We start from the raw sequence: 27,380 nt of genomic DNA, 5'->3' as shown, positions 1-27,380 counted from the left end.
CAGTGGAAGCTGGCGGGCTACAGTCCATGAGGTCGCAAAGAGTCGGACACGACTGAGTGACTAAGCACTGCACACAGCACAGGTGAGTTTTATAAAAAGTAACTTAATTTACTTGATTAACTAATGTTTAACTCTACCACCACCATTGAGTTTTCATGCTACAAATATCAAACCTAAATGTAATGAACCCTCTAGTATCTCAAGTCTGTAGTCTGCCACGACCCTATAGACTGTAGTCTCCCAGGCTCCTCTGTCCATGGAATTCTCCAGGTAAGAATACTGGAGTGGGTTGCCTGCCATTCCCTTCTCCAGGGAATCTTTCTGACCCAGGGATTGAATCCGGGTCTCCTGCACTGCAAGCAGATTCTTTACTGTCTGAGCCACCAAAGAAGCCCATAGATACTACCAGTGTACAGGAAATACAGGGGAGATAAAGTGAAGTCACTCAGTCATGTCCAACCCTTTGCAGCCCCATGGACTGTAGCCTACCATGCTCCTCCTTCCATGGGATTTTCCAAGTAAGAGTACTGGAGTGGATTGCCATTTCCTTTTTCAGCAGATCTTCTCAATCCAGGGATCAAACCTGGGTCTTCCGCATTGCAGGCAGACGCTTTACCATCTGAGCCACATAGGACTATATCAAATGATGCCTCAGTCTACAAAATTTAGAATTGTAAGGCCATCTGCAAGACAAAATCCCAAGTTCTTCTGTTAATACACACAACTTAGAATACTGTTCAGCAACCCTAGCATGTAATCCAAAATGTTGCATACTGTATAATCCTTCGGAATCAAGTCCCAGGAGACGGTACTTTGTCCCTTTGTCTCCAGGGGACAAAGCTCCAGCAGCTGGTGCAGCCAGAGCCCCATAGGATCAGGCATGGCACCTGACCAACTGCAGGTCACACACCATTTCTCTGGTCAGCATGTATTGAATTAGCATATATGTTGCACTGGAAATAATAAAGGAGAATAAAACATGAGTTTTCAGGGACACTATGGGGTCAAAATTAGCAAACTTGAATTAGATAATGATTACCTCTTAAAACATGAAGTACCAGCTTTGAGGACAATAAAGATTCTGAAAAGAATTTTTATCAATAGGCATTTTTGTCATCTACAGAGTTTCAAATGAAACTCAGTTTGTCAATTTCTGGGACAATATGCATGGATTTAGCTACAGGAAGACGTGTAATAAGTTCAACAAAAGTTGTGAAACTGTGCTTGATATCTCATTTCTATCATAATATAATATTATTAGATATATTAAAATATATTCAGGAAAAATTAGGATATTTACCAAAATGTTACTGTTGATTGTATCTACATAGAAGGATTATAAATAATTTTACTTTCTTCATAGTATTTTTCTTATTTAAAATTTTTAACAATGACATAAATTTTGTAATCAGGAAACAAATTCTCTTTTTAACTTCAAAAATTTTAAGATACATGAAGCTTCCTATCTAGATACCATCTTGTATGAAAATCATATCTCAGCACGTCTCCATTTCACTGTAAAAGAGATCATTTCAGTGGCTGTGTTCCTCTATATGATGTTAGAACTATTGAAATACGAGGTTTTCAGCAGCTAACTATTTAGTCCTATTTCAGTAAGACATTGCATTTAGACATAAAATTTCACAAGAGTACAGCATGGGAATGTAGCTATCTATGGACAGAAGCTACTTAAATGTGTAACACAGGGAATTGCCTGGTGGTTCAGTGATTAAGATTCTGCACTTCCATTGCAGGGAGTACCGACAAGTTCAATTCCCACCCTCCCAAAACATCTGTGTAACACATTAATAAACCTCTATGAAAATGTTTCTGCAGGTATGCTGGTATTCTCCTGGGCATCACAAATACCTTTGCCACTATTCCTGGAATGATTGGGCCCATCATTGCCAGAAGTCTTACCCCTGAGGTAAGTAGATAACTTACTTATAAACCAAAAAGGTCTAAACAGTTCATTTGAAACTGCACATCTATGTCAAAGTTGAGTATATTTAATTAAGGGTGAAATGCTGAAAATGCTGAATCCCAAAGAAAGGCACTGCCAAAGAATGCTCAAACTACCACACAATTGCACTCATCTCTGCTGCTGCTAAGTCGCTTCAGTCGTGTCCGACTCTGTGCGACTCCATAGACGGCAGCCCACCAGGCTCCCCCATCCCTGGGATTCTCCAGGCAAGAACACTGGAGTAGGTTGCCATTTCGTCTCTAATGCATAAAAGTGAAAAGTGAAAGTGAAGTCGCTCAGTCGTGTCCGACACTTAGCGACCCCATGGACTGCAGCCTACCAGGCTCCTCCATCCATGGGATTTTCCGCACTCATCTCACACGCTAGTAAAGTAATGCTCAAAATTCTCCAAGCCAGGCTTCAGCAATACGTGAACTGTGAAATTCCAGATGTTCAAGCTGGTTTTAGAAAAGGCAGAGGAACCAGAGATCAAATTGCCAACACCCACTGGATCATGGAAAAAGCAAGAGAGTTCCAGAAAAACATCTATTTATGCTTTATTGACTAAGCCAAAGCCTTTGACTGTGTGGATCACAATAAACTGTGGAAAATTGTTCAAGAGATGGGAATACCAGACCACCTGACCTGCCTCTTGAGGAACCTATATGCAGGCCAGGAAGCAACAGTTAGAACTGGACATGGAACAACAGACTGGTTTCAAATAGGAAAAGGAGTGTCAAGGCTGTATATTGTCACCCTGCTTATTTAACTTATATGCAGAGTACATCATGAGAAACGCTGGGCTGGAAGAAGCACAAGCTGGAATCAAGATTGCCGGAAGAAATATCAATAACTTCAGATATGCAGATGACACCACCCTTATGGCAGAAAGTGAAGAGGAACTAGAAAACCTTGATGAAAGTGAAAGAGGAGAGTGAAACAGTTGGCTTAAAGCTCAACATTCAGAAACAAAGATCATGGCATCTGGTCCCATCACTTCATGGGAAATAGATGGGGAAACAGTGGAAACAGTGTCAGACTTTATTTTGGGGGGCTCCCAAAATAGATGGTGATTGCAGCCATGAAATTAAAAGATGCTTGCTCCTTGGAAGGAAAGTTATGACCAACCTAGACAGCATATTCAAAAGCAGAGACATTATTTTGCCAACAAAGGTCCATCTAGTCAAGGCTATGGTTTTTCCTGTGGTCATGTATGGATGTGAGAGTTGGACTATAAAGAATCCTGAACACAGAAGAATTGATGCTTTTGAACTGTGGTGTTGGAGAAGACTTTTGAGAGTCCCTTGGACTGCAAGGAGATCCAACCTGTCCATTCTGAAGATCAGTCCTGGGTGTTCTTTGGAAGGAATGATGCTAAAGCTGAAACTCCAGTACTTTGGCCACCTCATGCGAAGAGTTGACTCATTGGAAAAAGACTGTGGTGCTGGGAGGCACTGGGGGCAGGAGGAGAAGAGGACAACAGAAAGATAGCTGGAATGGCATCACTGACTCAATAGACGTGAGTCTGAGTAAACTCCGGGAGTTGGTTATGGACAGGGAGGCCTGGCGTGCTGCGATTCATGGGGTTCCAAAGAGTCGGACGCGACTGAGTGACTGAACTGAACTTTACCTGCTGAATATTTCTCTGCCTTTTCTGTATTCTGGCAGTTTGTGGTCCTCTTTATTGTGGAGGATCCTCCCTGTGGGTGGGGTTGGACGAGTGGCTTGTCAAGGTTTCCTGGTTAGTGAAGCTTGTGTTGGTGTTCTGGTGGGTGGAGCTGGATTTTTCTCTCTAGAGTGCAATGAAGTGTCCAGTAGTGAGTTTTGAGATGTCTATAGGTTTGGTATGACTTTGGACAGCCTGTATATTGAAGTTCAGGGCTATGTTCCTACTTTGCTGGAGAATTTGTGTGGTTTGTCTTGCTCTGGAATTTGTTGTCTCTTGGGTGGTGCTTTGTTTCAGTGTAGGTATGGAGGCTTTTGGATGAGATCTTATCGATTAATATTCCCTGGAGTCAGAAGTTCTCTGGTGTTCTCAGGTTTTGGACTTAAGCCTCCTGCCTCTGGTTTTCAGTCTTATTCTTACAGTATCCTCAAGACTTCTCCATCCATACAGCACTGATGACAAAACATCTAGGTTAATGGTGAAAAGATTCTCCACAGTGAGGGACACCCAGAGAGGTTCACAGAGTTACATGGAGAAGAGAAGAGGTAGGAGAGAGATAGAGGTGACCAGGAGAAGAGGGGGAATCAAAAGGGGAAAGAGCAATCTAGCCAATACTCAATTCTCTGTCAACTGGCACTTCTTGAGTGCTTATTTGTGTGACAGATACAAAGGATTCAAAGGCAAAATTGCAAATTCTACATTTGAGAAGCTCATTATTTGAAGGTTGTATGTTAAAAAAAAAAAAAAGTACAGTGTGACAAAGGCAGAAAAAGATGTGTGTAGAGTGCTGTGGGCACAGAGAAGGGAACAGCCAGTTTGTGAGGACGGAGACTTGGAGGGGTGAGCCGGGGTGTGGGAGGGGCTGCCCATCCCCACCCCCCAGCCCCGCCCCCAGTGCCCAGGCACTGCCCTGGAAACACCGTGCACCCGGGGCTGGTCTGCCCTGAAGCCAGAAGGCCGCCTGAGGCCAGACCACTAAGCAGAGACTCTTGAGTTATATAAGAAACCAAATTCAGCAACCTCAAAGGCCCTTTCAAACTCTAGTTTTCCTACTGTTTAAGAAAATCTAAAGGACTAGTGAAATTGGATTCTTCAAGAGGCTTATTTAAATCTCTATAAATAGACTTAATTTTCTGTCTCTGTGATGAAATTAACACTATCCAATCCTTAGGATTTTCAGGCTATGCCTACAAATTGTCTTATTACCAAATACTCTGACTTCAGACGTGTGTGTTCACTGCAGGTGGCGCTCTCTACCATTTCTAATTCCTTACTCTAGTGAATTTGTGCCTCCTTGTTATGATTTTCTCTCACTTAATGGAAAGGAATGTTGGAATGTCTCAGCATGGTCAGGTCACAGATGTTTAGCCTTATCTTCCTGGAGCATTGTGGCAACACAAGAACCTAAGTCAGCACACTACCATGAGTAATTCCATACATTCTCAATAGTCCTGGCACTTCTGCTGGGAAGATACTGACTCCTGAATTCAAGTCTTGAATGTTTGTAAAGTGGAAATTAACTGGATTTCAGATATGTTGTTTTAGCATTTGTTTAATATTATTAGAAGGCCATTCTTGTAATTTACTATTTTTTTTAATACTTTTATTTATTTTTGGTTGTGCTGTGCGTGGGCTTTTGCTAGTTGTGGCAGGCAGGAGCTACTCTTTACTGCGTTGTATGGGCTTCTCATTGCAGTGGCTTCTCTTGTTGCAGAGCATGGGCTCTAGGTGCAAGCTTCAGTAGTTGCAGCACCTGGGCTCAGCAGTTGCAGTTCCAGGGCTCTAGAGCTCGGACCCAGTCCAGTAGTTGTGACCCAGAGGTTGAGTTGCTCCGCAGCACGTGAAATCTTCCCGGACCAGGGATCAAACCTGTGTCCTCTGCATTGGCTGGCGGATTCTCACACACCAGGGAAGTCCAAAAGGCCATTATTTTTTAAAAAAAGGAAAAGCACATTTGCCTTTACAATTGTAATTACTTACAATTAAAGTTTACTGCACAACCACAAAAATTTTGTGGAATGAGTCAGAACATAAATAAATAATGAAATAGGGAGTTCCCTGGAAGTCCGTGGTTAGGATTTGGCACTCACTGCCGTGGCCCAGGTTCAGTCAGCAAGCTGAGATCCCACAAGCTGTGTGACATGGCCAAAAATTAAGAAGGAGAAGAATGAAATAAAAGGTCAGAGCGTGCCTGAGGTTCAATTTTGTTACAGACAAAACAGTATTCTCTAAAAACTGGTGGAATTTTTTTTGTTAAGAGCCAAACTAGAAGCTTTGTGAATTTCTGATACTATTGATTGATTTTAAGTCACCCATTGCCTCCAGATAACACTGAAGTGTTATTTCATCCTGTAGATCACACAGACCAGCTTTGTCTTGGAATCTCAAGAAACTGTCTTAAACCTGTCTCTCTGATTTATAATTACTGACCGACTTCTACCCTAGGATGATAACACATTGTTAGCAACCATATCTAAATAATCCCTAAAATTTAAGAAGCAGTTCTAAGATTTTTTTCACCAAAATACATCCATCTCAGATAAGCATAATTAACCACAGAGTGCTCCTTTCTTTCTTTTTCCTTTTTTCCTAAATAAATCACTTCATGCCAGCTTCCACCTTGCTGGTTTCCTTTCTCTTCCTCATTGCCAGTTCTGCTGCTTGTTTTGCTTTTCTTTTCTAAGTGCTGCAAATGTAGCACTCTGGTTACACTGAAACTGTGAAAATCCAAAAAAAAAAAGGTTATTAAAGATAGTCACATGACCCAGAGATTTAGATAACTACTGGATATTTTTTACATAAATTATTTTTATTGCATGAAAATGTCATAATTCGTAATGATTAGACTACTGGATGTTTTTGTACTGGATTACATGCTGTATCTTTTTGATCTCTCACTGACAAATGCCATCCACATCGTGTGTTGTGTGCCATTCAAGGGCCCTGCAGGATCTGTCAAGCCAGGTCTCAAACTTGAACTTCAAAGTCCATCTTAACTCATCCTTACTTGATCTGCCCCTAACACATTCCATGTGAGTACTTAGGAGGTGATGTGCTGGCATAATACTAATACTTTCCTAGTAACACATGATTCGAGGACATACCAATGTTTTATTTTTAGTAAACTTTTTCTTGAAGTATAACATGCATTTTGAAAATGCACAAATCCTAAGTACATGGTAGGACAAATCTTCACAAAGTTAAAACATCCATGTAACCCGCACCCACCCAATCAAGAAACAGAACGTTATCTCTCTTGCACAGTGGCCAGGTAGCCCTTCCTATCTCTTTCACGCCCACCAAGAGGAACCACTATCCTGACTTCTTAACACCATAGATTAGCTTTGTCTGATTGGCTTTATATCAATAGAATCACTCAGTACTCTTTTGTGTTTGGCTTCTTTTGACTTAACATTTTGTGAGCTGTATCTATGTTGTTGTGGGTCATTCATTCTCATTGCTGTATAGTATTCCATTGAATACATATGCCACAAGTTCACTGTTGATGGACATTTGTGTTGTTCAGGTTTTATGAGTAATGCTACTGCTATGTAACAACAGTCTTGAGGCACCACCTTTTTTAAAAAGTGAACTACATACAAGATATTTTTGCATTTCCATCTTTTTCCTCTCTTTCTCTGCAGAACACTATTGGAGAATGGCAAACTGTTTTCTGCATCGCTGCTGCTATCAATGTATTTGGTGCCATTTTCTTCACACTATTCGCCAAAGGTGAAGTGCAAAACTGGGCTATCAGTGATCACCAAGGACACAGAAACTGAAGGAACCAATAAATAATCCTGTCTCTATTAATGTATCTTTGTTTATCATGTAACCTAAAAGTGCCTTTGATATTTTAATGTGTAAGCAATCTATATACAAGAAAAAATTGTACTAGAAAAATTGTATTAGATTTGTAAGGCTTGTAATCATGAAATGTCACTAGTTGCCATATAAGCAAAATTAGCTATTTTTAATTATTATTAACCCGTTTGCTGGAACTTACAATTCAGGGTCACATATCTGGCTGCAAGTCAGGCAACCCGCAATAGGGGAGTTCTATTTATTTATAAGACCATACCTAAAGAGATGAGCTGAAATAGACCCTTCTATACCTTTGCTTAATTAAGGTGGATAATAATTCTCAGGTCTTGTTACACATCTGTTTTTGTACACCTTCCTCAAAAAATTATTTGTCATCAGCAATCCCTGACATGTAGGTCTCAAACTTTAGCCTCTCCACGGAGCTGGCAGCCACTGTATCATTCAACCTGGCAACTTCACTGAGGGAAGCATGCCCAGGCAGCTGCCACATGTCCCCTCTCTGGCTTCAGGGACAGTGCCCAGCACTTAGACAGCATCCAAGACCAGGGTCAGCGCCAAGGCTTTGGACGGTATTCTTCCCCTGGGGCTGTTAATGTGTCGATGAAGCCCTGAGCCAACAGGGACAGCGCGATCCACAGTCATGGTTTCCATGCACCCTCTCCCTTCCCTTCCCAGCACACTGGAGTATTGCCTGGCATGTAACCTGCAAAAGAAAGTGTGATGCCTAATTAGCCACATATAACATCATCCTTGATGATCCTACCTTTACATGGATCAGAGTATAAATCTTCAAGTCCTGTGTTCTAGGAGCTACACCAGAATAATTAAAATATAAAAAGAAGAAAAACATTTTTTTCTCTCTGACACCTAAGTGTCTGGTTGCAGTTCAAGGTTAAAGTGACTTCTACTTCCACATAACCTGCAACCGGTGGTGTAATCATCTCTAGTGTTGGTTTCTTAAATCTTATTTTTCCAGTTTTTCCTGGACCATCTTCCAGTGGCTTTGAGCATGCTTTGAGGGCATTTATGTGATTTAGAACTTGATTTATGTTTCACTGTGTATGTTCAACACTACCTGTAATATTTTAACTAAAGCTATTTAATGTAATATGATGTGTATACATTCTGTAAATTAATTTTTAAATCTGTAAATAGCTTTAAGTTGCTATGGTGATATTTCTTTTATAAATCAAAATAAACCTTTTTGGAATGATTTTTGGGGGCAATCTGACAGTTCTGTGATATCTTCTAGTACCCACAGTGGCTATTTTACATCTTTTCTGCCATCTTCCTCAAACCACTGGTTGACCTCTGCATGCATCTCTACCACCACCTGGGCAGGATACTTGGTCCTCTGAGTGATGCAGCATCACAAACCCCTACGGCCATCAGCTTGCCCTTCCTGTTCTCAAAAGGGTCCACTCTTCCCACTAAAACATATGCTTGCATCAGTGATTATATCTTCTCCACCTCCACTAGAACTTGCTTCAGTAATTCCTCTTTAATTTGCTTCCTCAGTCTCTCCCTCTCTTCTTGTTCTTTCCCTTCTGTCTCAAAGACACACAAAAGCCTTCTCTAGCCTTTAAAAAGCAAAAATACCAGGGACTTCTCTGGTGATCTAGTGACTAATACTCTGCGCTCACAATGCTAGGGGCCGGAGTTCAATCCCTACTCAGGGAACTAGATCCCACATGTCCCAGCAAAGATCAAAAATCCCGTGTGCCCCAACTAAGACCTGACCAAATAAATACTTTAAAAAATACCAAACTCTCCCAGGAACATAAAAATGGTCCAGTGGTTAGAACTCAGTGCTTTCACTGCCAGGGGCTGGGGTTCAGTCCTTGGTTAGGGAACTAAGATCCTGCAAGCAGTGCTGCTTGGCACAATAATAGATAGATGATAGATAGATAGGGTAGCTCAGATAGTAAAGAATCTGCCTGCAATGAAAGAGACCTGGGTTCGATCCCTGGGTCGGAAAGATCCCCTGGAGAAGGAAATGGCAACCCAATACAGTATTCTTGCCTGGAGAATCCCATGGACAGAGGAGCCTGGCAGGATACAGTCCAAGGGGTCCCAAAGAGTCAAACACAACTGAGCGACTAACACTTTCACTTTTCACTTTCAGATAGATATATACACAATGAAATATTTCTAGAGTGATACTCAAGAGACTAGAAACAGTAGTTCCTTCTGTAGAGAAAAAATGGTCTACGGGGTGGGGAGGTGGAAAGGAGATTCATTTTCACCTTTTGATATGCGATAGTATAACCTGCTGCTGCTGCTGCTGCTGCTGCTGCTGCTGCTGCTGAGTCGCTTCAGTCGTATCTGACTCTGTGCGACCCCACAGATGGTAGCCCACCAGGCTCCCCCGTCCCTGGGATTCTCCAGGCAAGAACACTGGAGTGGGTTGCCATTTTCTTCTCCAAGCAATAGTATAACCTAGTCACATAAAAATATCACTTAAAAAATAAGACACCTGTTACTCAAGCTACTGTGTAATCCCCACCAGGCTTTCCACTGCCTAATGGACATCCCCAGTGAGCTGTCTTCACTTCACCTGAGAAGTTTAAATCCAGCCTAACTCCCTCACCCCGTTCCCCCAATAAATAATCATTCCCATCACGATCCTCACTCCTGTTAAGTGTTTCATCTCCCTGTCCTGAGGCTCGAGCTTGAAGTTATTTGTTATTCTTCCTCCTCCCTCATCTCTCACCTCACCCTCAACCCTGTTTATAATTAACCACCTGTATTTTCCATTCCAGTCTTTTTAAGACTCTGGAATTTTTTTTTTAAATCTCTTTGGCCATCTCCCAAGTAAGAGCTTTGCAGCTTTTGTTTCCACCTGTAATAGACGAGTAATCTCACTGCCTTTAGTCTGAACCTCTTCTGCCTGACTTCCCACCTGTGCTGGGTTATTAGTCCAAGTACATCCCACTTCCCAGACCAGGATGCTCCCACAGGGTGAAACACTCCCACCCCACTTCCCTCTGCCCACCCAACAATTCCTTTACCCAGTACTGCAGACCACAGGGGTCCTAAAGAGCTGGGGAGACTGAACAGCAACATTTTAGCTGCTTAAGGAATACTTGGTAAATAACCCTTTGTTACATGTATTGATTTTTTTTAACTCATATATTACTTTTTCAATAGACTGTTTTCTTCTCAAAAAAGAAACTGAATAAATTTAACACTCAATACAGAAAGGATATGCTAACCTCAAAGTAAGTTATAAGTGGCAGTCATTGGTGAATGGTTTTGAAAGTATTTGAGAATAGCTCAGCCCAATATAGGCAAAGTAATTCTCCCAGCTATACAGCAAGTATTTTCCACACATTCATCAGGTGCTGGGCTTGTTCTTGTACCTGCAATACAGTGTGAAAAAAACAAACCCCTTCTCCCATGAAGTTCACATCCTGAGTTATCAAACCTTCTCCTTCATGGGGTCCAGCCTTGGAAACCTTCTATGGAGACTGTCACTATCCACCTAACAATCAAATCCAGGGCAAACAAGCATTGCCAGCTGACCTCAGGAAGGCGAGTTACGAAGGAAACAGAGGCAACACTGGAGTCAGCAGTTTGTGTTAACCACTGTAATGTCCTTCCTGCTTCAGCCTTTGTTTCATTTTCAAGAAATCAGAGATGTTTGAATTTAGATCCTATTGCAAAGTAAATTATTTCTCTGAGGGAAGTTTATCACTGTTAAATAAAATTGCCCCAACAGAAAAACAGTGGTCAAGTATTTAAAGTTAAAGGCAGGAAGAGCCCTATAGGAAACGACCTGGTTCCTCTTCCTCTCAGGAAAAGCATGTTTCTGCCTCAGATGACTAGATATGAGGTCAACGTCTAATTTCCGTTTAAAAAATAAATAATCTTTTTCATAGAAATGTAAAGTGGATCACAACACCTTTTCAGATGCCTCTGTCTTTTAGAGCAACCATAAGAAAAGCCAGTTATAAAAGTTTGTGCTTTAAGAGGGTAACACAGAAAGTAATTTCTTAGAGCTCTGCTATGGCAAGCTTTGAGTACAGGAAGTACTGAAACCAAATGAAATGTAACCCCTTTCCCTGCCACTCTTTTCCGTGTGCCTTGATGGGGAAGAACACTAGTAGTTTTCCGAGTGCCAGCTTACTTTCACTTTATCTTGACGTAGGGGGAGGAGGAAGCTGACGTCCAGTCCTGCCAGTCCTGTGCTTCTCGGTGAGGAACTAGAAAAGTAGTCAAGTGACCGCTTTCCTCTCACAGTCTCCCTCCTGGGATAGGCTGCGCTTGGGACAGGGAATCCTCCTTCTGTCCTAAATGTTGTGTTAAGTCTCTTCCTGTCACGCTGTCTTCAGCAGAAACCACTGAAATATGCTAGCCCTTAGAGGGTCACTGCCTCTGGGGGATCAAGTGCATACTGGCCTCGTGTTGTATTAGAGCCATTGATAGCCCCTCACTTTGAGTATTTCACAATTTCACCTTCACTCCACAGCCTGAAACTTGAGCTTCCCACAGAAGTTTGGCTGAGATTGAAAGTGATCGAGATAGGATATACAGCCTTTTAATGCTCAAGAACTGTTCGTGAAAAGTATTGGGATGCTGTCAGAGGAAATTCCAATTGGTATATTGTATAAATTACCTATACAATATGTATGATGTGCGTGCATGCTAAGTCACTTCCATCGTGTCTGACTCTGCGACCCTAAGGACTGTAGCCTGCCAGGCTTCTCTGTCCATGGAGATTCTCCAGACAAGAATACTGGAATGGGTTGCCATACCCACTTCAAGGGGATCTTCCCGACCCTGGGATCAAACTGGTGTCTCTTGTGTCTCCTGCATTGATAGGCAGATTCTTTACCACTAGCACCACCTGTGAAGCCCAATATGTGTGATTATGCACTTTTCTTTCCCCCTGCAACAAAGCTACTTTAGGTGTCGGCTGTGCTTTGAGTTGTTCTGTCATTAGTCACAGGGCATTCACAGAGGTCTCTTTTTGGTCATCAGCTACATCAGCATACGATAGGTGACAGCATGTGTATTTCACTGTCACATAGATTACCTCGCTTAGTATCCACAGATATACCCCCAAATATGCAGGCAACAAGACTTAGTTAAAGCTGGGATCCAAGATACATGCTCTGTTAATGGAGAGGTCTTTGCAGCTTACAGGAACCCCACCAGCAATCTTGGCTCCCTGTGCCAACTTCAACCAAATAAGCCCACTGACTCAAACTATTACACTGAGTTGGGAATTTTGTATCACCATCTCAGCTCCATGTGTGATATTAGGGAATGTGTAGCTACTCTATGTTTATTCTATAGCACTATGAATCTTTTTAATGTTTTCTATAAACCTAAGCATGTTGATATGATTCAGTTGCTTCTATGGAAAAAAATAATAATTCATTATTTCTATTCCTGAAATAGAAAACATTTAAAAAGGGGAAGGAACAGAGGAGCCAAGGACACTGACAGTGACTCTGCAACTACCATTCCTGCTATCAGCAAAGATGGGAGATGGTTAGAGCCCGCCGTCCATGTCTGAGGAGCTCAAAGCAATCCTGAGAAAGAGAAACAGAAACCTGAGAAATCAGGCTCCCTGACTTCAGGCTATGCTATTAAGCTAAAGCAGTATGGTATTGGCACAAACATAGACTTATAGATCAATGGAGCAGAATAGGAAGCCCCCAAATAAGCCCATACACATATTCTCAATTAATCTACGACAAAGGAGACAAGAATAATATTGAAGAATATTGAAGTCTCTTCAATAAGTGGTGCTGGGAAAACTAGATAGTTACATATAAAGAATGAAATTAGAACATTGTCTAACACCGTATACAAAAATAAACTCAAAATGGATTAAAGACCTAAATGTAAGACCAAAGACTATAATACTCTTAGAGGAAAACATAGGCAGAAGAGTCTCTGACATAAATCACATCAATATCTTTCTGAACCCACCTCCTTTGTTATTCAGTCACCCAGTAGTGTCCGACTCTTTGCGACCCCGTGGTCTACAGCTCACCAGGCATCCCAGTCCCTCACCATCTCCCAGTTTGCCCAAGTTCACCTCCTAGAATAATGAAAATAAAAACAAAAATAAGCAAATGGGACCTAATTAAACTTAAAAGCTTTTGCACAGCAAAGGAAACCATGAACACAATGAAAACACAATCCTCAGTATGGCAGAATATATTTGCAAATGAAGAAACCAATAGGGGTTTAATCTCCAAAATGTATATTTTGTATAAACAGTGCATGCAGCTCAATATCAGAAAAACAAACAAGCCAGTCCAAAACTGGGCTGAAGATCTAAATAGATATTTCTCCAAAGAGGACACATAGATGGTTAAAAAGCACATGACAAAGTGCTCAACATCACTAATTATGAGAGAAATGCAAATCAAAACTACAATGAAGTGTCACCTCACACCAGTCAGAATGGCCATCGTCAAAAAGTTTACAAGCAGTAAGTGCTGGAGAGAGTGTGGAGAAAATAGAACTCTCTTAAACTGCTGGGGGGAATGCAAATTGGTACGGCCATACAGCCACTATGAAAAACAGTATGGAGGCTCCGTAAAAAACTGAAACTAGAGCTACCAAATGAAGCAGCAATCCTATTCCTGGACATATATCTGGAGAAAACCATAATTTGAAAAGATGCATGCCCCCCAGTGTTCATTGCAGCACTGTATACAGTAACCAAGACATGGAAGCAATCTAAATGTCCATCAACAGAAGAACGGGAAAAAACATGTGGTACATATACCCAGTGGAATATTGTTTTTGTTGTCATTTAGTTGCTAAGTCATGACTGACTCTTTTGTGACCCCGCAGACTATAGTACTCCTCTGTCCATGGGATTTCTCAGGCAAGAATACTGGAGAGGGTTGCCATTTCCTTCTCCAGGGGATCTTCCCGACCCATAGATCAAACCCATATTGCCTTCGTTGCAGGTGGATTCTTTACCACTGAGCCACCAGGGAAGTCAACAATGGAATATTACTCAGCCATAAAAAGAATGAAATAATACCATTTGCAGCAACATATATGGACCTAGAAATTATCATGCTAAGTGAAGTAAGTCAGACAAAGACAAACATCATATGATACTGCTTATATTTGGAACTTAAAAAATGATAGAGATAAACTTATTTACAAAACAGAAACAGGCTCACAGACTTCGAAAATAAACTTATGGTTACCAAAGGGTTTCAAAAGGTGGCGGGGGAGGAATAAATTAGGAATTTGAGATTAACAAATGCACACTACTATAAAATAGATAACAAGAACCTACAATATAGCACAAGAAACTCGATTCACTATTCTTTAATAACCTATATGGGAAAAGAATCTGAGAAAGAATGGATATATGCATATGTACAACTGAATCACTTTTCTATACACCTGAAACTAACACAACATTGTAAATCAACCATACTCCAATATAAAATAAAAATTAAGTTAATGTTTAAAAATCATGTTTGGTTCCCCCCTGGGCTTGGACCTAGTTTGAGGTGATATGGCTAACTGTACCAGGAAAGTTAGGACCACTGCCAGTTCAGGACAATGTTGACCTAGTGCCTTCTGCAGGAAGATAGTGAAGAAAATCAGCCTGCACACCAAGGACACCTGCTCCTTCTGTGGCAAAACCAAGATGAAGAGGGAAGCTGCAGCTCACACATGAAAACGGAGGCTGGCGGGACCTGGACCACACCACCATTGGTTCCCTTGCAGTGAAGCCGCCTTAGAGACTAAAGGAGCTGAAAGAACCAGCAGAAGCAACACCACTGAAAACATCGCCAGCCTCTAATAAAATAGTTAATTTATATAACAGCTACTCCAACAACAAATCGTGTTTGAACACTGTCAATGGAAATACAAATCATTACAACATTTTTGGAGAGTAATTTGGTAGTAAGTCAAAATTAAACCTATTCATTAAACCAGAAAGTCTGCCTATGGTAATCTAGCCTAAAAAGTACTTGAATAAGCACCAAGCATTTTTTAGAGTATTGTCAGTTTTTCATCACTAAGGAGATTGTTAAAGAAGTTATGGTACATTCATATAAGAGAATACTATGCAGCCATTAAAAAGTAAGCATGCTGAAACAGAGACATAGGAAAATGTCCACACAATTTGTTTGAAGATGAAAAAGAGCTACCTAACAAAACACATTATCTTATTATATTTTTGTTAAGAAATGAATTATGGATGTGTTGATATACACATGCAAAAAGATCTGTTAATAGTAATATAAAACTAGATAGTGAAAAGAAAAAAGTACTGGAAAATATCTTTATCATTTAGGAACGGGAAAAATTATCTTTTTTTTAGCATTTATTTTTTTGGCTGTGCTAGGTTTTAGTTGAGGCCCATGGGATCTTTTTAATTGTGGCATGCAGAATCTTTAGTTGCAACACGCGAGATCTAGTTTCCCGACCAAGGGTTGACCCTGGGCCCCCTGAATTGGAAGCATAGAGCCTTAGCTACTGGACCACCAGTGAAGTCCCTAGGAGTAAAATTAAATGGTCTTCACTACATTAAGTACTTCTTTCAGCAAAACATACCAATCAAAGTTAACAGATAATGGAGTAAAGGAGATTGCAACATCTTGTCCATAGAAGAGATTAATATCTAGAATATTCAAAGAGCTCCTACAGATCAACAACAAAAAATGAGAAAACCCAACAGAAAAATGAGCAATGAATAGGCAGTTCACTTAATAGAAGACAAGATGTCAAACAAGTAGATGAAGAGCTGATTAAATTCCCTTGCAGAGACTGGTCCAGTGGTCCAGCCAGGTGGTCCAGTGGCTAAGACTTTGTGCCCCCGGTGCCAGGGGCATGGGTTCTATCCGTGGTCAGGGAACTCGATCCCACATACCGCAACTAAGCGTTCAACTAAAACTCCTGAGTGCAGCAGCTAACCCAGCACAGCCAAACAAATATTTTTTTAAATAAACAAAAGACGTCACTGGTGGTACAGTGGATAAGAATCCTCCTGCCAATGCAGGGGACACAGGTTCCATCCCTGGTCGGGAACGATTCCACATGCTGCAGAGAATTCAGCCAAGCCCCAGTGTGCCACAACGACTAAGCCGGAGTGTTGCAACTACTGAAGCCTGTGAGCCCCAGAGTCCGTGTTTCACAAGCGAAGCACCGCATGAGAAGCGCACGCACTCCAGCCGAGAGTAGCCCCCAATAGCTGCAACTAGAGAAAGCCCTTGAGCAGCAGCGAAGACCCAGTGCAGCCCAAAGTGAAATAAATAAGTCTAAAAAGAAATAGATACAGATTATTTTTCTAATTAATGAATTCCCTTGTAATTATAGAAACAAAAAGAAATGCAAATTAAGATATTCCTTTCAAACCATCAAATTAATAAAAATTAGAAAGTTTGATGCCATCAAGTGTTGGCAAAGGATGTGAGGAGAAATTACTGTCCACAGGGAGAAGGGAATATAAACTGGTGTATCCATTCCAGAAAGCAAAATGATTGCATTTAAATTAAATAAGAATATGTCCTTTGCCCCAGTACACTGCCCCACATCAGGTTATTTGTACCAGAGTAATTCTTGCTCAAGTCCTGAAGGGAACGTATACACCACACTGTTCCTTGTGACAGAGCTGGAGGTGAGCCAGGTGCGCCTCGTTAGGGAAACAGAGAAAATGTGGTGACTTTTACTGAGGAATAATATCACCCAAGAACATGCAGAGACCTCAGAAAGTGTTGCATAAGAAGACTTAATAGCACAAAAACCACTTCCAAACATTAAAAACCCATACCAAAATGTGATATTTTCCAGAGATACTTGCATAATGTAGAACATATAAGGATCGCAGAGTGAGTGGTGACACAGGGGAGGAAAATGAAAGCAGAATTAGAGAGAAAAAATTAAAAATAAAAACAATGGGCTTGCCCTGAACCTAAGGTCCTATAAACAAAAGAGTATTAGATAAAAGTAACTTTTAAGCAGGTACTCTGAAGGTGTTGAAGATGGGCCGAGGGAGAAATACTTCCCTTTCCTCTGTTCACTCTTCTGCATTCTTTAATTTAAAAAAAAAACAAACTGTGCATTACTTTGATAATTAAAAATAGAAATATTACAGAAGAGTAGTCTTTTGGAATATTAGGGAAATGTTCATAATATGAGGTATAGTGTGATTCCATTTACTTTTGTTTAATAACAGCTTTCTGAGATACAATTCACACACCGTAAAATTCATCTTTTTTAAAGTGTACAGTTCAAGAGTTGTTAGTACATTACAGAGCTTGTGTGCCCATCACACATTTAATTCCAAAACATTTCATTAGCCCAAAAGGAAACTCCATCTCCCCCAGCTCCAGTCCCTGCCAGCCACTAATCTAGTTTCTGTCTCTAAGTGCTCTCTGTGTGTCTGGCTTCTTTTTAGCATAATGTTTTCAAAGTTCATCCACGGTGCAGCATGCATCCACATTTCATTCTTTTCAGTCCCAAATAATATTCCATTAAATGGATAGATCACTTTTTGGTTATCTAGGCATCAGCTGAATTCTTTCCACTTTTTAGCAGTTAGGAATAATGTTGCTATGAACATTCATGCATGGTGGTTTGGGGGGGCATATATTTTCATTTCTGTTGAATATAGCAATTCCATTTTTGTTCCAATAAAATAGGCATAGGAAAAAAAAATCTGAACACACACCAAAATGTTAACAGAGGTTATTTCTGGACAGGTAATTTTTTTTTTTTCCCTCCTTTGAGCATTTTTATTTAAAATTTTTGAAAATAAAAATTGATTGTTTAATCAGGAAAAAACATATTTTTAAAAGAAAAACAAAAACAAAGCCTCAGTGTCAGCCCCGGAACTGATCCCCTGTCTTTCCAACACCAAACTCAGAGACGCTGGCACTGGAGCTCCTGGCTGGAAAGTTCCATGTCTTCCCCACCCCCACCCCCGCCGCCACCAGCGTCACCACTTTCAAACATTACACCTCACCCTGGGCGTAAAGTGGTTTCTGTGGCCTACAAAGTGGCCCTTGTTGATATTCCTGTCAGCCACAGGCCATGCCAAACGACCCATATTTACTTGCCAAAAAAAAAACAGGATACCGTGGAGGCTGCCGTTCAGTTTAGGTATCTTCTTTGCTCCATATCCCGGGATAATGTCCATCAGTTTCACTGTAACAGTTTTATATTTTTAAAGAACTGATTATTGAAGCATGCACGCGCGCGCGCGAACACACACACACACACACACACCTCCCTTCAGAAGCTTGGACACACACACACACACCTCTCTTCAGAAGCTTGGACTCCGCTGTAGTTTCACTGCCTTGAAAACCACTTAACTGCGCGCAGATCGGTTTGCCCTGGACACCAAAGAAGTGCTCCAGATTTGAGCCACTGGGTGGCGAAACAAGAACTGTGGGCGCTCCTCGTTAGGGTGGGGCGGAGCAGTTATTTCCAGCTCTTAGGAAACTGGAGTTTGACTCATATTTTAGCTGACTCGTGAATCAGAACCATCAAAGGCTAAATTTCTTTTGTCTGAGCAAAGAAGATGACTCTTACAGCAGCCATCCCCGCGCTCGCGGGGGGAAAACACAAAGAGAAGAATTCGGAATGACTCAGCCCGGCCGCCCGCGGGCGCGGGCCGCGCCAACAATGGAAAGTCACAGCGGGGCCTCAGAATTGGGCTCCGGGCACTCCGGGCGCTTACAAAAAAAAGTGACTGTTACTCTTTTCTCTTTTAGCCTAAAATGCAGAACTAACTTTTCAGATTACTGTCCACTGATGATACTTCGTAAAACCCACAGTAGTCGTGGGACGGTATTCCCAAAAGCCAGGGTCATCGTGGCAGGAGAAAGACGCCTGGAGACCCCCCCGCAAATCTACTCCCGTCTCCCCCGGGAGGTGGGCAGAACCCTCATGTTCTCTTCACCCACCAAAAACTATCCTGAAACAGGCACAAGAACCCAAATCACAACCTCAGCGTCCAGGCGCAGGGTGAAGGCTCGGATCTCGAAGGGAAGAACTTGCCCTAAGGCGGGAACACGGTCTCGGGGAGGGAGCTGGCCCGGGGCCTAGTGGTGAGGAGCTCTTTTCTGGCAAAAAAAAAAAAAAAAAAAAAAAGCCGTCGTCTATTACAAATGTGTTGAGCTTGGAGTATCTTGTCTAGGACTCAGTGACTCTCGAGGAACATGGCAGCTGCCGCCAAGAGTCGAAAATCAATAGAGGATGTTTCATATCCCGATTTCTGCCCTCGGCCAGCTTGCCGATGCGCAGCAAGAAAAGCGTTGCTGGCCTGGGCAGGCGCTCTGAGCATCCCGGGGCGGCTCCAGCAGGGCCCCGGGGCGGCCGTGCTCATATTTTCCCATCCTCAGCCGCCGGTGCACCTCAATGGGGCTGCAGCCCGCAGCACCCCGGCTTCGCTAGCCTGGGGACAGCCGGAGGCCCCAGAGGCTGTGCTGATCTTTGGGGCGAAGGGCCGGGGCGGGGAGGCCGGGGGTCGGTGCGGAGGAAGGGGGCGGGGGGAAGGAGGGGGACTTGGATCTCTTCCGCGTTCCACCCCCGCTGACCGGCACCCTGCGCCCTTCCCAGTACGGCTTCCTGCCAGCCCAAAAGCCCAGGCTGCCATATCAATCCATACCTTGCTCCCCTAAAATCTCCCTCCCAGCTTCCAAGAACACCTCTCGGATACCCTAGTATATAAGAATCCCTCTCTGCGATTTATCTATGGTTTAGTATCCGAAACCAAGAATTCTAAGTGCAACTAGAGATTATCATACTAAGTGAAGAAAGTCAGAAAGGGAAAGATAAGTACCATATGCTATCACTTATATGTGGAATCTTATATATGGCACGTGGGATGTTTCCTGGAGGTCCAGTGGTTAGAACTCCTTCCACTGCAGGGGGCGCAGGTTAGATCCCTGGTTGGGGAACTCGGATCCTACAAGCCATGCCACCGGGTCAAAAAGTAAAATAAAATTTAAAATATGATACCAATGAACCTATCTAGGAAACAGAATAAACTGGTGGTTGCCAAGGGGGTGAGGGAAGGGAGAGGGGTGGATTGGGAGTTTGGGATTAGCAGATACAAACTGGTGTATATAGAATGGATAAGCAACAAGGTCTTCCTACCTCATAGCACAGGAAACTATAGTCATTACCCTGTGATAAACCATAATGGAAAAAAATTAGGAAGAATGTATCGGGCTTCCCTGGTGGATCAATGATGACGAATCCACCTGCCAAGGCAGGAGGTGTGGGTTTGATCCATGGTCCGGGAAGATCCCACTTTTGAACACAGCGAAAGATCAAATGGCATTCAATATTCCCACACAGAAAGTTTCCACTGGTGTCAATATCTCATTTATGCCACACTCTGTTAGACAAGAGTCATAGAGAGCTAAAATGCCAAATTTTATAGATCGGTTCAAAGTTGAACTTTAGCAGTTACCACAAAGCTTGAAAAAAAATTGGTCATCTCAGAATCTCACAAGGATAGGAAACTGTTAACAACAAAATTAAAAACTATAAAAATAAAATGGGAAATACCCACATTATACTTGACATGAACCATACATTTTTGTCTTTTTATAGAATGAATGTAAATCCCCAATTGTTTTATATATAAGAGGAGCCTGGTGGGCTGAAGTCCATGGGGTTGAAAAGAGTCAGACACGACTGAGTGACTAACACACACACATACACACACACACACACACACACACACACACACACACACACATATATGGGTGTGGCGCTAGTGGTAAAGAACCTGTCTGCCAATGCAGGAGACATAAGAGAATCAGGTTCCATCCCTGGATAGGGAAGATCCCCTGGAGGAGGACATAGCAATCAACTCCAGTATTCTTGCCTGGAGAATCCCATGGACAGAGGAGCCTGGTGGGCTACAGTCTATAGGGTCACAAGGAGTTGGACAGGACTGCAGTGTGTACAAACAACCTATATTTTTAACAAATATTCTAAGGATATCCAGATTGTCTGATGGATTACAGTGATATAAATACATACAATTTTGAGTTGACCAATTTGAATAACATATTTCTACTTCCTGAGTTCTCTTTAAACTGTCTTAAGAAACAGACTTTCTCTTTAAGTGAAAGTTGCTCAGTTGTGTCTGATTCTTTTCGACCCCATGGACTATACAGTCCATGGAATTCTCCAGGCCAGAATACTGAAGTGGACAGCCTTTCTCTTCGCCAGGGGATCTTCCCAACCCAGGGATCGAACCCAGGTCTCCCGCATTGCAGGTGGATTCTTTATCAGCTGAGCCACAAGGGAAGCCCGGGTTTCTATTTAAATAACAAATAAAAATCAAGACAGAAGCAAGCAAAACAGACTTCTGAGAGGGAAAAGGATACTATTAATGAGTCACCCAAACAGTGGCAGAAAACCCATCTGGGGCAAACCAGGTTCACCTTAGGAGATCTGAGCAATTTATCTGACTTCAGAAGCTACTCCTTACCTCTCACACCCAGAAAAAAGGAACGAAGGTGGGAGAGAAGCAGGTGGAGGTACAGTTTTAAAAGAAAAGGAAGCCCAATTCAGTGCTGCATTTTGAAAAGACACCTACTTCATTAAGAGCTCTTAACAGCTAATTAGTATGTGTTGCACTGCTTTTGTTGGATACTTGGAGATTTATTTGTAAACTCTGCAACAATTTCTGTGGACATCAGCAAAGCTGGGTTAGCAAGTGTGGCAGGAAACGTGGAACTAGCCTGACTGTGTCAGACTGACTTGACAATGGTATTTCTTCCTGGGAATGTTCTTTGTGCGTTATCTTTATATACACAGAACTATTGTTCATGCCTACTAAGTCTCTTCAGTCATGTCCAACTCTGTGCAACCCTTCGGACAGTAGCCCACCGGGCTTCTGTCTCCATGGAATTCTCCAAGCAAGCATACTAGAGTGGATTGCCATGCCCTCCTGCAGGAAATCTTCCCCGGGATGAAACCTGCATCTCTTACACCTCCTGCGTTGGCAGGCAGGTTCTTTACCATTAGCACCACCTGGGAAACCCACACAGAGCTATTACTTACCTATAAACAAATTTGGAAAAAAGTAGTTATTTTAGCAATAGCTTCCTATTTGCCTGGTTCTGTGTAGTCAACAATACTCAACCAATCGCCCTTTTAATGAACTCAAGCTCATACTAGGTGCATGCTGAGTGCTCAGAGGAACTCATTTAATCTAAGTCATTTAATCTAAGTCATTTAATCCTCACAATAGCCTCAGGAAGTAAGTACAATGTTATCTTTCACATTTTACAAATAGGGAAACTGAGGCAAAGAGAGATGAAGTAAATTGTCCACAATTTCACCTCTAATACATTGTATAGGTGGGATTAGAACCCAGGTGGTCTGTGCCAGAGTCCACACATCCAAGCACTAAGCTGTGCAGACCTGACCTGTGAATGCTTCCTAAGGGCAATAGACATTTGAAGTGGCTTAATTAAGTTCATTTGTTAAAGATGTGTTAGCAAAAATATGTTCTGGAGCTGCCCATACCTCTCTAACAGATGTTTTCACCAGACATCCTAAAATAAATCTGTTGCTAGTATTTACCCAGCAGTGTAAGTTTTGAAGCAGTGTGACCCAGTCTTTCTCTTTAACTCTCAGTTTCAGCTAAACTAAAATTCCAGTTCATATTTTCCTGCCTCAGCATTCTCTCTGTGCTTTTCCCTCCACCTAGAATGCCCTCCAGGTAACTCTCCCCAACTGCCTTCTTTTTTTGAAACCCCATCTACTCAAGGCCCAGCTCACACTGGCATTCCATTGTCACACTAGACAGAAACTCTCCAAAGTCTGAAATCGTACAGCTGCTATTATCTGCACCACTCACATGCCTACATATCTTATCTCCCCTGCTCAATCAGCAATTTCTTTCCCCCACAATACTTAGCACAGCACATTTTCCCATAAATAGTTCCCTGAATGTATAGCCCTACACTGTTTGTCCCTCATTCATCCTCTCTGCTAAATATCTACGTACATAGATAGATACATTATATTCATATTTATGTAAATTTTCAAAAAGAAAAGACATCCTCGTAAAAGAACCATGATTTTATTCAGGTATCTTTCCATCTCCAGTTCTGGAAATTCTGGAAGTTCAGTTCAATTCAGTCGCTCAGTCATTTCCAACTCTTTACCCCATGGACTGCAGCACACCAGGCCTCCCTGTCCATCACTAACTCCCGGAGTTTACCCAAACTCATGTCCATCGAGTCAGTGATGCCATCCAACCATCTCATCCTCTGTTGTCCCCTTCTCCTGACTTCAATCTTTCCCAGCATGAGTCAGTTCTTTGAATCATGTGGCCGAAGTATTAGCGCTTCAGCTTCAGTATCAGTCCTTCCAATGAATATTCAGCATTGATTTTCTTAACCATTGACAGGTTTGATCTCCTTGCAGTCCAAGGGACTCTCAAGAGTCTCCTCCAACACCTCGGTTCAAAACCATCAATTCTTCAGTGCTCAGCTTTCTTTATGGTCCAACTCTCACATCCATATATGACTACTGGAAAAACCATAGCTTTGACTAGATGGGCCTTTGTCAGCAAAGTAATATCTCTGCTTTTTAAAATGCTGTGTAGGTTGGTCATAACTTCTCTTCCAAGGAAAAGCTTCATGGCTTCAGTCACCATCTGCAGTGATTTTGGAACCCAAGAAAAAAAGTCTCTCCTTGTTTCCAGTGTTTCCCCATCTATTTGACATAAAGTGATGGGACCGGATGCCATGATCTTCATTTTTTGAATGTTGAGTTTTAAGTCACTTTTAACTCTCCTCTTTCACTTTCATCAAGAGGCTCTTTAGCTCCTTTTCGCTTTCTGCCATAAGGATGGTGTCATCTGCATATCTGAGGTTATTCTTCTTTATCCCTGCAATCTTGATTCCAGTTTGTGCTTCATCCAGTGTGGCATTTCTCATGATGTACTCTGCATATAAGTTAAATAAGCAAGGTGACAATATGCAACTTTGACGCACTCCTTTCCCATTTGGAACCAGTTCATTGTTCCATCCCTGGTTCTAATTGTGGCTTCTTGACCCACACATAGGTTTCTCAGGTGGTCTGGTATTCCCATCTCTTTAAGAATTTTTATACAGTTTGTTGTGATCCATACAGACTAAGGTTATACCATAGTCAGCGAAGCAGATGTTTTTTCTGGAATTCTCTTGCTTTTTCTATGATCCAGTCAGTTCGGTTCAGTTCAGTCAGTCACTCAGTTGTGTCCGACTCTTTGAGACCCCATGAATCGCAGCACGCCAGGCCTCCCTGTCCATCACCAACTTCCAGGGTTCACTCAGACTCATGTCCATCGAGTTGGTGATGCCATCCAGCCATCTCATCCTCTGTCGTCCTCCTGCCCCCAATCCCTCCCAGCATCAGAGTCTTTTCCAATGAGTCAACTCTTCGCATGAGGTGGCCAAAGTACTGGAGTTTCAGCTTTAGCATCAGTCCCTCCACAGAAATCCCAGGGCTGATCTCCTTTAGGATGGACTGGTTGGATCTCCTTGCAGTCCAAGGGACTCTCAAGAGTCTTCTCCAACACCACAGTTCAAAAGCATCAATTCTTCGGCACTCAGCTTTCTTCACAGTCCAACTCTCACATCCATACCTCACCACTGGAAAAGCCATAGCCTTGACTAGACGGACCTTTGTTGGCAAAGTAATGTCTCTGCTTTTGAATATGCTATCTAGGTTGGTCATAACTTTTCTTCCAAGAAGTAAGCGTCTTTTAATTTCATGGCTGCAATCACCATCTGCAGTGATTTTGGAGCCCCCCAAAATAAAGTCTGACACTGTTTCCACTGTTTCCCTATCTATTTCCTATGAAGTGATGGGACCAGATGCCATGATCTTCATTTTCTGAATGTTGAGCTTTGAGCCAACTGTTTCACTCTCCTCTTTCACTTTCATCAAGAGGGATTTTAGTTCCTCTTCACTTTCTGCCATAAAGGTGGTGTCATCTGCATATCTGAGGTTATTGATATTTCTCCTGGCAATCTTGATTCCAGCTTGTGATTCCTCCAGCCCAGCATTTCTCATGATATACTCTGCGTATAAGTTAAATAAGCAGGGTGACAATATACAGCCTTAACATACTCCTTTTCCTATTTGGAACCAGTCTGTTGTTCCATGTCCAGTTCTAACTGGTGCTTCCTGACCTGCATATAGGTTTCTCAAGAGGCAGATCAGATGGTCTGGTATTCCCATCTCTTTCAGAATTTTCCACAGTTTATTGTGATCCACAGAGTCAAAGGCTTTGGCATAGTCAATAAAGCAGAAATAGATGTTTTTCTGGAACTCTCTTGCTTTTTCCATGATTCAGCGGATGTTAGCAATTTGATCTCTGGTTCCTCTGCCTTTTCTAAATCCACCTTGAACATCTGGAAGTTTTTGGTTCACTTACTGTTGAAGCCTAGCTTGGAGAATTTTGAGCATTACTTTGTTAGCGTGTGAAATGAGTGCAATTATGCAGTAGTTTGAACATTCTTTGGCATTGCCTTTCTTTAGGATTGAAATGAAAAGTGACCTTTTCCAGTCCTGTAGTCACTTCTGAGTTTTGCAAATTTGCTGGCATATTGAGTACAGCACTTTCATAGCATCATCTTTCAGGATTTGAAATAGCTCAACTGGAATTCCATCACCTCCACTAGCTTTGTAGTGATGCTTCCTAAGGCCCATTTGACTTTGCATTCCAGGATGTCTGGCTCTAGATGAGTGATCACACCATCCTGATTATCTGGGTCGTGAAGATCTTTTTTATATAGTTCTTCTGTGTATTCTTGCCACCTCTTCTTAATATCTTCTGCTTCTGTTAGGTCCATAGCATTTCTGTCCTTTATTGAGCCCATCTTTGCATGAAATGTTCCCTTGGTATCTCTACCTTTCTTGAGGAGATCTCTAGTCTTTCCTATTCTATTGTTTTCCTCTATTTCTTTGCACTGATTGCTAAGGAAGGCCTTCTTGTCTCTCCCTGCTATTCTTTGGAACTCTGCTTTCAAATGGGTATATCTTTCCTTTTCTCCTTTGCCTTTCACTTCTCTTCTTTTCTCAGCTATTTGTAAGTCTTTCTCAGACAGCCATTTTGCCTTTTTGCATTTTTTCTTCTTAGGGATGGTTTTGGTCACTGCTTTCTGTACAATGTCACGAACCTCCATCCATATTTCTTCAGGCACTCTGTCTATCAGATCTAATCTTTTGAATCTCTTTGTCATTTCCACTGTATTATTGTAAGAGATTTGATTTAGGTCATACCTGAATGGTCTACTGGAAGTTATTAAAGTAAACCCTTGTTTTTTCTTAGCCAGTAGTGCTCAACAGAAATATAAAGTGAGTTGCTTGGGTAATTTCAAATTTTCTAGTAGCCACATTAAGAAAGCAAAACTAAAAAGGAGAAATTAGTTTAATAATAATTGTTTTCTAACCCAATAAACCCAAAGCATGTTAACATTTTCAATAATGCAATGCAATCAATGTTTTTTAAAAAAACATTAAATCAATATTTTACTTGTGTGTGTGAGTGAGAGACACAGAGAGGAAGAGAAGAAGAAGTTTTGGGAATCTGATGAGTATTTTATGCTTCAGTTCAGTTCAGTTCAGTTCAGTCACTCAGTCATGTCCGACTCTTTGCGACCCCATGAATCACAGCACGCCAGGCCTCCCTGTCCATCACCATCTCCCAGAGTTCACTCAGACTCACATCCATCGAGTCGGTGATGCCATCCAGGCCTCTCATCCTCTGTCATCTCCTTTTCCTCCTGCCCCCAATCTCTCCCAGCTTAGAGCCTCTCTTGATACAGCCTGGGCACATTTCAAGTGCTCAGTAGCCACATGTACCTCGTATCTTCCATTTTGAATTAGGTAGGTCTGAGGTCTGTCTAGTCAAGGCTATGGTTTTTCCAGCAGTCAGGTATGGATGTGAGAGTTGGA

The 27,380-nt window shown here is 41.9% G+C and overlaps 1 protein-coding gene across 6 annotated transcripts in view; it reads left to right on the top strand.

Moving 5' to 3' along the window:
- Nucleotides 1-8,658, top strand: part of SLC17A5 (solute carrier family 17 member 5) — a 76,255-nt gene extending 67,597 nt beyond the window's left edge. For 5 of the 6 annotated variants that reach the window (XM_068985002.1, XM_068985000.1, XM_068985003.1 and 2 more), the window contains 2 exons: nt 1,837-1,927; nt 7,274-8,658. In XM_068985002.1, coding sequence (XP_068841103.1) covers nt 1,837-1,927; nt 7,274-7,411 — 229 coding nt within the window. In that variant the 3' untranslated portion in view covers nt 7,412-8,658. The remainder of the gene's footprint in view (nt 1-1,836; nt 1,928-7,273) is intronic. The other variant, XM_068985001.1, reaches the window with a different exon arrangement.
- The last annotated feature ends 18,722 nt before the right edge of the window (nt 8,659-27,380 follow it).

This window comes from Capricornis sumatraensis, chromosome 13 (assembly GCF_032405125.1).
Source record: "Capricornis sumatraensis isolate serow.1 chromosome 13, serow.2, whole genome shotgun sequence".
Taxonomy (NCBI): Eukaryota; Metazoa; Chordata; class Mammalia; order Artiodactyla; family Bovidae; genus Capricornis; species Capricornis sumatraensis.
The sequence above is the reverse complement of the archived record's forward strand: the minus strand, read 5'-3'. Positions and strand labels throughout refer to the sequence as shown.